Below are 12983 nucleotides of genomic sequence, written 5' to 3' on the forward strand. Positions count from 1 at the left end.
TTGTTACAAGTGAAGTAGTGTAAGGAACAACATTTGTGCACTCGTTATTCCTAAGCTGTATCAATGATTATGAGGACACCATGCAAGATTTCCAGCATTGTCAGTGGCAATTAACTACGTGGTTCGTGATAAGAAAGCAAGGAGGATCCAAACTGATATGGACAGAGATCAGATGGATTATTTTGTAGATTAATTACAATTTTTTCCTCTTTGGCATAACGGCCCTCAATGAGGAGTATCTCTGAAAAGCCAGGAGAATGGGAAATGTTAATGCTAAAAGGGAATTGTGAGTCTGACTATATTAGTTATTGGAATCTAACAAATGCAAGAAAGAGATGGCATGCTAAGAGGGTTGGTGTAACGACAGCAATCGATAAAACGAAGGAGTCGAGCATTGCCTTGTGGAAGTGAAGCCGATGGCATGCCCTTGCCTGCATGAATAGGGCTGAGATGGGGTTCATCCACAGTGTCAACGTTCTGGAAGTGATTACGACCAACAACCTGTCTGGTCTACCCATGTCGTCTCAATGTTCAAGGGAACAAAAGAGCATCTCTACTTCCTCAGGAGGCTGAAGGAAATTTGATATGTCAACAAGCACTCTTATCAATTTTCACAAATGCACCATAGACAGCCTTCTCTGTGCATACATCATAGTGTGATTTGGCAACAGCTTCTCCCATTACCACAAGAAACTACAAGAGTCATGAACACAGCCCCGTCCATAACATAACCCAGCCTTCCAGCCATAGAAGAGGTGTTGATTTTCCATTGTCTTGGGAAACCAACTAATTGAATCAAAGACTACTTTCACTGCTGCTACGTTTTCTTCCAGCCTCTTCTCTCAGACAGAAGACATAAAAGCTTGTGCACATGAGCAAACATATTCAAGAATATCTTCTTCCCTGCTGCTATTAGATTCCTGAATGGAACTCTCAAATATTATATTTCATGTTGATCTCGCTGTGTTCCTCTTATCTGCAGCTGTAACGTTTTATGTTCGCTCTGTCCGAGGACCCTATATACTTTGTTTGATATGATCTGCCTGCACTGCACCTCGGTATGTGTCAATAATAATTCCAATCAAATCAAAGTTGTTAGAAAGCAATGAACAGCAACTATGTTTTAAGGAGTTCAATCGCACGTAAATTTAAACATGAATGCACATATTGCTTCAAATTTGTGGCATTGCTAAGATTGGACCGAGACATAGTGCAAAATCTATTACCTTCACTTAAGTTAGGATGCAATTTCCTTTCAAATGAATTGTGATGGACATCCAGATGACAAATTTGTGAGATTGTCGGACCGTCCCATGAAACGACTTTGAAGAGACTGCACTAATAGTCTGAGCTAATCGAATAATGAGAGATTGACCGAGCATGTGCATGACAGTGTACCGTTGGTGTTTGATGTTAACGACATTAGTGGCAATGTGGATGTATGGAAACATTACCCGAGGTAGGCAATCCAATACTATCTAGAATGGTGAATCAGTATCAAGGAGTGGAACGGTCTGCTCCATGCTTTCATATTCCTGTCATCTCAACAGCAGCAAGCTACAGAATCGAAGATAATTAAAGCAAAAAGGACAGTAGCAAATCAACAAGAGAATGAATAAAATGATGGAAAAGTTAAGGCATTCCTAAGTATTCTTTCATTGAGCTATTTCAGGGAAGAAGGGGAATAATGAAAGCATTGGGGCGAACAGGAGTGGCCATTGTAACTGTTTCTGACAGAATTCTTTGTCTTCACTAAGGAGGGAATTAATGCAAAGAGTGTAATTAAAAAAGGATTCCAGTAAAATTTTACTTTAAATAATAATGAGAATGAAAGTATTGTAGAGTCAAACCTCCTGGAAAGTGCATATATATTTCGTGGTAAAAGGAACCCAGTGAGGTAATAATAGATGCTCAAAGGATCATTTGACAGTTCTCACGAAATGTATGTGAGGTAGCAGACGATTATAATTGTAAGTCTACAACTATTCAAGCCTCGAAAATGTCTTGATGGTCGACCAGAAAGTTAAAGACCAGTTAGTCTGTACTCCATGGAGCGCAATTTACGATAACCAATTATGAGAGGTTTAGGTGGAATGGTACTAAGAAAGAGATGGACTAATCATGGAAAGTCAGAATGAATTTGTGAAGTGAACATCGTGTGTTTTGAAGTTGAGCGATTTCTTTTGGTGCAATAGCATCAAGGGGACTCTTAGGGATAGCATTTCGGTAATGTCTAAATGGATTTCGTGAGGCACTTGCCGAGTTCCAACGTAGAAGACTTGACAGAAAAATAAAGCCCATGAAATACAAGAGAATGCCAAGTTTGATTACAAAATTGTGTCACCGACAGGAAGCAATGTTTAACACTGGAGAATGTGTTCCTTTGTTTTTGACCATCTCCAGTGTTGTATGACACGACTTAGTGTTTTATCGCTCGGAATTGGAGGTGTACATTCATGATTTGCAGTTTAATGTGAAAGTTTTGATTTGGATTTCGTTGATGATACAGAGGCAGTGGCGTCATTTACATTAATGATAATGGCTGTCAAATGCAGCTCTATATGACTGGTTCAGTTCTGCCGGTGAAATATGATAATTTGAATTCAGTCTGTAAGTGAGAATATATGAAGTGAAGAGGATGTCAGAAACTTTACAGCATACGTCCACTGGTCCATGATTGCTGAAGTACAGGTGCTGAAGTGGTTTTTCAAAAAAAGGCATGTGTGAACCATTGAGATGTTTTCCTGCTTTTGATGGAATGTTGACCACATAATATATTCAATGCTCGAACTCTTGTGGTTTGTGTATTGAAGCAAATGCAGCAGTTTTGTGTCGAGTCCAAGTCACCACGTTCGTGGAAAGGCAAAATTGTTCAGGATAGAGGACAACATGTTATACAAGAGTGTTGTGAGAATTTTTAAATGGATGTACCATTGTTGTTTTCCTCCCAAGACAGGCGGCAGAGTTCTAACTACATTGAACAATACAAAATAATGAGGGGTTTATATAGTATGGGCAGCGACGTCATGGTATTATTGCGGGGAAATGTATTAAAAATACATTAATACATTTTAGACAAGTAAAGTAATTTTTTTTACAGTCACATTCTGTAATTAGAACAAAATAACTGATCATCGTTTAACCAGAGGGTACCTCTTAGGACGACATGGGAAGTAAGGGAGAGAAAAGCATTTTCATCCGATGTTGGGGGCTGTCTGCGATTTGCTTCCTGGTTTGATGGTTGAGACAGAAATCCTCAAGTTATTTGGAAGCAGTTTGGATGTAAAACTGTGGTGGTGTGTACTTCAGGTAATGTTGTGTGGTTCTATAGTTCTGTGCACTTTCATTCATAACGTGATCGCTAAATTGATCTCTGCAAACCTGTCAATGGAACTTTATTAGTGGGAGATGTTTTGAATTTAGAATGAATCATTTTGGATCAAGGTATCAGTCAGTTGGAGAAATGTGCATTAATTACAGAAATGAAGCCATGATTCAAAACAGGGAAAAAAGGTGGTCAAATAATTGATTGGTATTTTGACGAGGTAACAACGTTGAAATGCTGGCCTGAAATTGCAAGAGGAAGAGAATCAATACTTTTCTACAATTGTAAAGTCACAGAATAAATTTCCGAATTGAGAAAACATATATAGTGATCTGTACTGAACAGGCCACTGGTTAAATCTTTTTATGAGAACTGGCGTTCTCTTCCCCAGTCCCAAACGTTGCCTATTTCATGTAATCTTTAATACCTATTTAGCATCTGATTCCACTTAATGCCTACGAATGTTCTGCACTGAGTGATGTCAAGTGTAATTATTTTAGATGGATTTTCTTTAATTGTTGTTGGTATCAAAAGGCAAGAGATTAGTTGGTGGTCACCAGATGCTGTTGCCATCCTCACTTTTTTCTCCGAACGTGAAAAGCGCAATTGTATGGGATATTAATACACTTTACAGATCCGTAGATGCACAGATTCATAACAGCACAGAAAAGACTCTTTGCTCAATCGTTTCTGCTCCAACGTGAACTAAACGTGCACTAATTGCAATTTCCTGCACTTGTCCCATATCCTTGAATATTGTGATATTTGAAGTATATTTCCATTTATTTAAACTTTGCAAGGTTTCCAGCCAACGTGAGAAGTTGTTGACAGTTAGGAACAAGGGAAACTTGAAGACCTTCTACAGGTATATCAGGAATGCAAGAATGACTGGAGTAAGATTAGGCCAATCAAAGATGGCTTTGGAAAGTTGTGTGTGGAATCTGAGGACATAACTGAAGCGCTTAATGAATACTTTTCGTCAGTTTTCACTTTGGAAAAGGGAAATGTTTGTGAGAATGCAGAGATGCAGACTATAAGAATTGATGGGATTACGCTTGACAAAGTGGAGGTTTTAGCAATTTTGGAAGATCTGAAAATAGTTAAGACCCCTTGGCCAGGTGGGGTTTATCCTTGAATGCTCGGTGAAGCCAGTGAACAGGTTGCAGAGCCCATTGCTTCGATCATTATGTCACCATTCCTGACAAGAGTAGTGCCAGAAAACTGGATGATAACAAATGTTGTTCCCTTGGTTAAGAAGGAGAGTGGGGACAACCCTGATAATTATAGGCCAGTGAGCCTTACAGTGGGTTATAAGAGCTTTATGATCATCTGGAAAGGAATGATTTGATTAGGGATAGTCAACACTTTTTTGCGAAGTGTGGGTCGTGTGTCACTCGCCTTATTAAGTTGTTCGAGAAGGTGACAAAGAAGGTGGATGAAGGTCAAGAGGTTGATGTGACGGATTTGGACTTCAGTAAGGCGTTTGATAGGATTCCACGTGGTTGTCTACTGTACATAATATGGAGTTTCGGGATTGAAGGTGATTTAACGGTTTGGATCAGAAATCGGCCAGCTTAAAGAAAATAGAGGATGGTGTTCGATGGGAAATGTTCATCCTGGTTCTTGGTTATCAGTGGCATGCCGCAAGGGTCTGGTCTGGGGGCACTGCTGTTTGACATTTTTATAAATGATCTGGATGTGGGCGTTAAAGGTTGAATTAGTAAATTTGTGGATGACACTAAGGTAGGCAGAGTTATGGTTAGTGCCAAAGGATGCTGTGGGCTACAGAGGGACACAGTTAAGATGCAGAGCTGGGCTGAGAAGTGGGAAATGGAGATTAATGTGGAAAAAGTGTGAGGTGGTTCACTTCAAAGAAGTAACGGGTACGCAGTGTACTGGTCTTAAGGTAAAATGTTTGGCAGTGTAGATGAACAGACCGATCTCGGTGTCCAGGTGCATAAATCCCTGAAAAATGCCACCCAGTTTGATAGGGTTGTTAAGAAGGCATATGGTGTATTCGCCTTTATTGGTAGGGGAATTGAGTTTCATAGCCACAAGATCATGCTTCAGTTGTCCAAGATACTGGTAAGGCCGCACCTGGAATATCACATGCAGTTCTGGTCACCACACTATCAGAAGGACGTTGATGCTTTTGAAAAGGTTCAGAGGACATTTACTAGGATGTTGCCTGGCATGGAAATAAGGTCTTTTGAAGAAACGCTGAGGGAACTGAGGCTGTTTCCGTGGGAGAGAAGAAAGCTGAGAGGTGTCTTAATCAAAATATATCAGATCATAACATGGTTAGATAGCAGTGAGAGCCTTTTTCCTCGGATGGTGATAGCTAACATGAGGGGACTGAGCTTATACCGAGGGCTGTTAGATTTAGAACAGATATTCGGGGTAGTTTCTTCACTCAGAGATTGCTAGAGGCGTGAAATAGCCTGCCTGCAGTAGTAGACTCGCCCAAGTTAAGAGCATTTAAATGGGTAATGGGAATACGTATAGATAATAATGGAGTGGTGTAGGTTTGAAGGGCATCAGAGCATTTTCGCAGGTCGGTAAAGCATTGAAGCCCGAAGGGTCTGCACTGCGCTTTAACGTTCTATGTTCGATGTTCTATGTTCTATGTTACCTCGCCAATCTGTGCATTCCAAATTCTCTTGACGTGTTGAATGACACTCTGAACCTCATGCCCCTGTCGTGATTGACTCCCCAACCAAGGGGAGCAGGTGTTCTCTATTAAAACTTTCCATACCTCTCGTAATCGTATACACGTAAATCATTACCCCTTCTGTCTACTCTGTTTTGAAGAAAATGATCCAAACCTATCTAGGGTCATAGCATAGCTCATTTTCTCCGTCCCAGGCAACATCCTGGTGAACCTTCCCTCTCTCCCCTCTGATCCTATCACATCCTTCCTGCCATGACAAGATCAGAACTGGACATCGTACTCCAAACCTGGCCTGACTGAAGCTTTGTACAAGTCCAAAATTACTTCTTTATGCTCTAGCGCACAACAGATGAAAACAAGTGTGCCCTAACACTACTTCACCTTGTTTCTTCTTCCAAAGCATATTATCTCGCACTTATCAGGGTTTATTATCATCTGTCTTAGGTCTCCAATCACCCAATGGGATTTTCACTATTTACTACTCTTCCAAATGTGGTATCTTCTGCAAGTTTGCTTCATATTCCTCCTCCCCCCACATTTTTATCTGAATTTTTTGTGTATCTAACGAACAATAAGGGTCCTTAAACTGCTCGGAGTGGTGTACCGTTTCACACAAGGCTCCAGTGATCCAAACAGTCTTCTATCATTGTCTTTGGGTTCTATTACAGAGCCAGTTTCTGATCTGGCGTGAACGTTTTTGCTCAGGTCCATGTGCTTTAACTGTCTCTAAGAATGTACAGGAAGAGGTCTTTCAAAAGCTTTGATGCAATCCACATATAAACTACATCATCTGATCTCCTGTTGTCCACACATTTTATTGCATTTTCAAAAATTTCCAACAAATTTGTTAGGCATGACATCCCTCTGAGAAAGTCATATTTACTATTCTCTGCCCTCTATTGCCTGTTCTCACAACTATATAGTCTACTTTGTCATGGAAGTTCCATGATAGAACATTAATTTCTTTACTGAATTTTACTCAGTCTGACAAAGAATGTATTAAATATCACACAATTGCCAGTGCCTTGATATTAGAGAAAATTTACCGGGATTATTTTTTGTCGACGTGACTAATTTTTCAAAAAAATTTTTCCAGTAATTGCAGGTATTCCTGAAATAAAAGAGGACCCGGTAGACTATGACATCGAAGAAAATGAACAAGAACATTTCGATGGAGATGCCAACAGTTCATTATCCATTATGACGTTTGTCGTCCTGTTTATTCTCAGTACGCTGTACAGCACATTTGTAACTGTGCTTAAGGTAATAACACATTTTAATAGCTGTGTTACATTCGGCTTTCATAGATGAAATCATGCTAATCTGCACATAATAACGCAGAGCTATTACTCAAAAAAATCATTAATCCTCTTCAAATTGATCTTGAGTGATTAACTGCCGTCTTGAATAAACGTCCTCATGGGATGATTGCGTAGAGGAATGCAAGCACACATTTTTAAAAAAAAATCCGGGATTTAGGAACCAAAATATGTCAGTCATTGAAATAATGCTTCACTCGTAGTGTCTGCTCATAAAAGTGTAGAAAACGTTTTTTTTTTGAAAAAAAGGCAGTTCATACTTGGTGGTAATAAGCTAGACACGGTGAAATATATTGAGACGCGAGAGTATAAAGGTAAAAAAATACATCGAAAGAAGTTCAGCACAAATTGTTTCAAATAATTCTGCATCTCCATGAACGAATGAGGAAAATATTAGTGAATGAATCAGATTAACTAATTAGTTTAGTTTAGATTAGTTTAGTTCAGATTAATTAATGAATCAGATTAACTAGTGACAGATCCAAGTTAATTTATAGGAAAAGCATGAGAGGCGACTTTATTTGTAACATGCAGGATTCTTCCAGATCTTTACAGGATAGTTGCAGAAATATTTTAAAAATATATATCTTATAAAACCAGATTCTAGCCCACCATTTGCATTTGGAACCGCGAGTTTTCAGAGCACTGCTCCTGTGAAGTGTGATTTTTAGCTTTATCCACCCCAGTCCAATACCAAATCCTCGACATCATGCAGAAAGATTGTTTGACTTGGTGGTGGATTAATACAGTCACAGAACGCACAAACGCAATTTCTGCAGAGTTGTGCCGATCTAACTATTCTACTCGCACATTCCAGCATTTGAGTTGTATGTTAGAATTCTTGAAGTGGTCATCCACGTAAACATTTAAATATTAAAAAGTTCTTTTTCTCACTTCTACTACCCTCCGAGGCATTGCCTTGCAGATGCCCAGTACCGTCTGGCTGAACAAATACTTCATAAAATTCATTCTGATACACCGACCCATCATTTTCCATTATGTTCCTTCCTTACTGAACACCTAATTAAAGGAAACAATAGTTTCCCATCTACCCTGGCCATGCCATTTGTAGTCATGTACATCTAAATCACGTTCCCCCATCTGTTTTCTCTGTTGTAAAGAAAACAACCAGGATGAACAAAGCATCTGTTAATATTTAGAGCTCTCCAGCGCTGCTTAATCTTCTACAAACTCCCTCCACTTAAAACAAAATTCCTTGGTGTCGTGCTGTAAACAGAACTACACACAGTAATCCAGCTGTGGACTCACCAAAGTTTTGTAAAACTCCAACATAACCGCCCTGATCTCACATCTCTAAAATACGCACTGATAAAGGCAAGGGTCCAGAATGTCTTCTTAAAAAAACGGCACTGGACATCCACACAATTTTGAGTGGGCAACTCTAACATCTCCAGCATATTTTTTAAGAGGAATTGGTTCATCACATCACTCCCTATTATGTTGGCACTAATTAATACTGCTACCAAACATACTTCTGTACTCTGTGACAATCATCATCAATATCACCATTAGATAATGATGATTGAGTTACCAGTTCAATACATAGGTTTGATGGATCTCAAGAGTTATTCTGTTTCACTGCATTTCGCTCAGAACTAATGTCAACCACCTTGTATAATCCACCTTAATAGAAATTCACCATGATCACTGCAACCATCCAAAATCCATTTGATGTTTGAAGGCACGGCATCGTTTGAGTGACTCTGCATCATGCAGAATCTACCACCAATATATCCTTCTTGCCATGTGCGCTCTGCACCCAAACACAAAGTGAGGAATTCGGTGTAACTATAACAGGATGTCCCGCTCATTGTGTCCCACACATAGCCTTGAATTATTAATCTGTAATCTATTAATGAAATACAGAAGCTCTGAAGAAAGTTCACTGACCTGCAGCATTAAATCTGGTTTCACTGTACAGATGCTGCCGGAGGTTTTCCATCAATTTCAAAATTTGTTTTTGATTTCCAGTATCCACAGAACTTTAGCTTTTTGATTAATGAAAATGCTTTGTCTGAGAGAAAAAAATCCTGCATGACAATTGGTTGCTTTGCAAACAGGTGAAAGCCTCATTTCACGGGGCACCCGATTGAAATAGTGAAGAAGATTCATAGATTTTGTTTTGGGATTTTCAAGGAGTAGTCAAGGGCCTTATTATAATTTTATGTTTTAATCTCTTGTGCTTAAATAATACACACAGACATATGGTGTCGTCAGTTCATTCTTTCAGCTTTGCTAGAGCATTGAATACTGCAATTTCCCACTCTAACTTGATTCTCAGCAGTTTGCCGATATATGCTGCAGAGTGCACTTTTACATTTTGTCCTTAACTGGCCTCTGAAACACATAATTGCCCCAGCATTACTGCACTAGCGATCGCTTTGTCAACTGCAAGCTCGGTTTTCAGTGAGGCCATTCTAAGTTGCAAGCAGGATGATGGCGTCGAGTGAAAATCAATTCAATTAATTTATAAACAGGAACACAGAATTTGCTGATGTTTTGTAATAAAATTTGAACTGTCTTCGCCAACTGTAAACGACCTTACATTTGCCCAAAAGAGAGAAAATGCTTGAAAATATCAGCAAATTTGGCAGCATCTGTGAGGAGAGAAAAGAGCAGACGTTTCGGGTCTAAATGACCCTTTGTCAAAGCTAAAAAAAAGGGAGAAATAGGGAGGTATTTATACTATTCTGAGAGAAGGTGAGTCGTGGCTCCAGAAGCAAAGGTAGCAATAAAGAGGTGATAATGACAGTACAGAGAGAGATTATAGGGAGATTAGGAGCTGTGAATGACCAAGGCTGAAGGCAGAACTATGTGGCAAAATATGTGAGGGATGGGGTGGGGAGGCAGGGGGGAGGGGGCGTGGGGGGGAATCAGAGAAGCAGAGGCAAAATGGAAAACAGGGCGGAAGGGTAGCAAAGGGGGAAGAAGAGAGGAAAAAGATGATGAGAGAGTGGGGAGCGAGAGAAAGAGAGACAATCAAGCAATAATAGGTACAGAACAGTGAAAAAATAGAAAAAAAGAAATAAAATAAATGAAATGAAATTATGGAGCAAAATGAAAACAGAGGGGTCGAAATGTTGAATGTTGTTGAATTCAATGTTGAGATCGGCAGGCTGTAACATGCCGAGTTGGAAGATGAGCTGTTGTTCCTCCAGTTTGTGTTGAGCTTCACTGGAACATTGCAGCAGGCCAAGGACAGACATGTGGGCATGGGAGCAGGATTGTGTATTGAAATGGCAAGCCACGGGAAGGTCCGGGACCTGATTGCATCCAGAAGAAAAGGTAGCAACAAATAGGTGATAATGACAGTGTAAATAGTATAAATACCTCTCTATTACTCCCTTTTTTTTTGCTTTGAGAAGGGGTCAGTTATACTCGAAACATCAGCTCTTTTCTCTCCTTACAGATGCTGCCAGACTTGCCGGGATTTTCCAGCATTTTCTCTTTTTTGGTTTCAGATTCCAGCATCCGTAGTAACTTGCTTTTTTCTTACATTTTCCCACGCGGGCCGTGATCTGCCTTTATTTCCTCGTATTCGCTATGCTACTGAACTTAATCTCCTCTACAAAACATGAATCTATGCTTCATTTATTTTTCTTCCAAGTCCAAATTTCTCTTAGTACGTTGCATACTTGAAGAAACGTCTAACCAGAGTTGAGGTTACCTGCTCATGGAGTTTTGTCAATCCTTTCCAGATCACAAAACAAACCACTCGATTTCATAATGATAGTCTGTGATTTGCCTCTTGTGTATGCTTCAGAATATTAAACGTTTTTATAGATTTTCTTCTCGTAATTATTGGACTTTTGCTCTCTGCAGGTGAACTGACCATCACTGATGAAAACAATTACTTCTGACTTCATTGAAAGCTTGTGTATGAAGCTCCATCAGATGCTGATTAGAAATGGCATTGAATTGATTTTTGCTCTCACTCATAATGGCCCTTCCACGGTATCACTTCAACGTGTATTTTAATGTGATCTCAACTCAGGAATGAGAACTATTTGCATATTGTTGGTCCATAACGTTTATCTTCACCCTTTCTTTTTGAAGTGTTGGTGTTAAACAAATTTAATGAAACTGCCACAAGCTGAGGAAATCACTCTTCCTCATTTAAATAAGCTGAAGACGAATCGTTGAAAGTTGCCAATTGTCGGCAACATTTGAAAAAAATGAAGTGTATCCTATGTTACTCACCTGCTAGAGATGTGTTCAATACATCTTTGAGAAAGGTAACCAGAGAAACCTTCCAAAGAGGCACGCAATCATGTATAGAATTCTTACCCAAGAGCATGAGATAGATAAAAGCCTATTAATTTGACAGAATGTCGAGTCATTACGATAAAAGACATAGAAAATGTATTTTCCAAGAATTGGAAACGCATCTACAAGTATGAGTATTTTTCTCCGCACTGTTGTTATTAATTATCTGACAGTGAGAGCCGAGATTTCCTCTGTTCAGCATTTTTATTTGCGAAGTGATAAGGCTATCAATGCTGAGTTTGAGCATTGAGCTGGAACGATTGAGAATATCTTCAGGATATTTCGAGATACAGAGCCCAGCGAACACTTCGTAAAAATTCTTGAGTGTCGCATACAATTTGTTTAGACCTTGAAAAAGTCGCAGGATTTCACATTCTCGTAGAAAGTCAATGGACACTGCCATTACTATCCGTAATACCACATATGTGGAAATGTGTTCCAATATAATTGCCTATTTCAAACAATGGTTACGAATTCCCAGAAACATTGTTGTTATGAGACAATAGGTGCACTAAAGCAATTTCATGAAGGGCTATTTTCAAACAGAGTTCAAATGATTCATTGTCTCTCTGTACGAACAAAAACAAAAGAAGTCTAATTGGCACCAGATACTGTGTAACATCACAGTTAAAAATTAGCTGATTTCTGTGCTGTTTATTTTGCTGCAAACCTTCCAAGTTGCAATGGAAGTGATTAAATGTAAGAGAATACATTTTCTTTTGAGTGGATCAGAGATTCATTCTTGAAATTCATGAGCCATTCAAAGCCTTGTAAGCTCTTTTGCTTTCTCAGTACCTTCACTCGATTCCCACATGTGTTTTCAAGCCTTTGAGTTACTTTTATTGACAAGCCTGCAATTCTTATGATTTTCAAAATAAATGAAGTGTCAGAAACAGATGAAACTTGCACTCATTTATGCAAACTGCAGAAATGTAATGCTGCCAACAATAGATATCACTGTTGTAATATAATTCAGTTATTGCCTTTCCACTGTTGTAATATAATTTAGTTATTGCCTTCCTATTCTGTCAAGGCAGTGGTGTGAAATGTACTTGCTATTATCTACTCCATATTGCCAATCATTTCTATGTTGTTGAAATCCTGACCTTCAATCTAACATGTTTTCAAAATGTAATGTTATTCAGTTCGTTCCACTGATAATGTCAGTTTTCACAGATTTTCGCCTCATAAATGATTTTCCGTTTGCAAATAAAATCAGTTTTTAATTTAGCAACCGCTGTGCAGAGCTTTATTCATTTACTTTCAGTTTGCTGGCCGTAACAATCGTCAGATTGAATTGAAACTCAGTCCTGTAAAGCAGGAAGCATTGACACTCTCAAACCTTATTGCCCATCTACAAACTCTCCTTGCGAGATCAGAC

The 12983-nt window shown here is 39.1% G+C and overlaps 1 gene segment (V, D, J or C); it reads left to right on the forward strand.

The window, feature by feature from the left end:
* Positions 1-12774, forward strand: part of LOC140460451 (Ig heavy chain C region-like) — a 36739-nt gene extending 23965 nt beyond the window's left edge. Inside the window, 2 exon segments of the C gene segment in view lie at positions 7093-7259; positions 11159-12774. Of these exon segments, the coding sequence occupies positions 7093-7259; positions 11159-11167 (176 nt within the window).
* The last annotated feature ends 209 nt before the right edge of the window (positions 12775-12983 follow it).

Source organism: Chiloscyllium punctatum, chromosome 36 (assembly GCF_047496795.1).
Source record: "Chiloscyllium punctatum isolate Juve2018m chromosome 36, sChiPun1.3, whole genome shotgun sequence".
NCBI classification, from domain to species: Eukaryota; Metazoa; Chordata; class Chondrichthyes; order Orectolobiformes; family Hemiscylliidae; genus Chiloscyllium; species Chiloscyllium punctatum.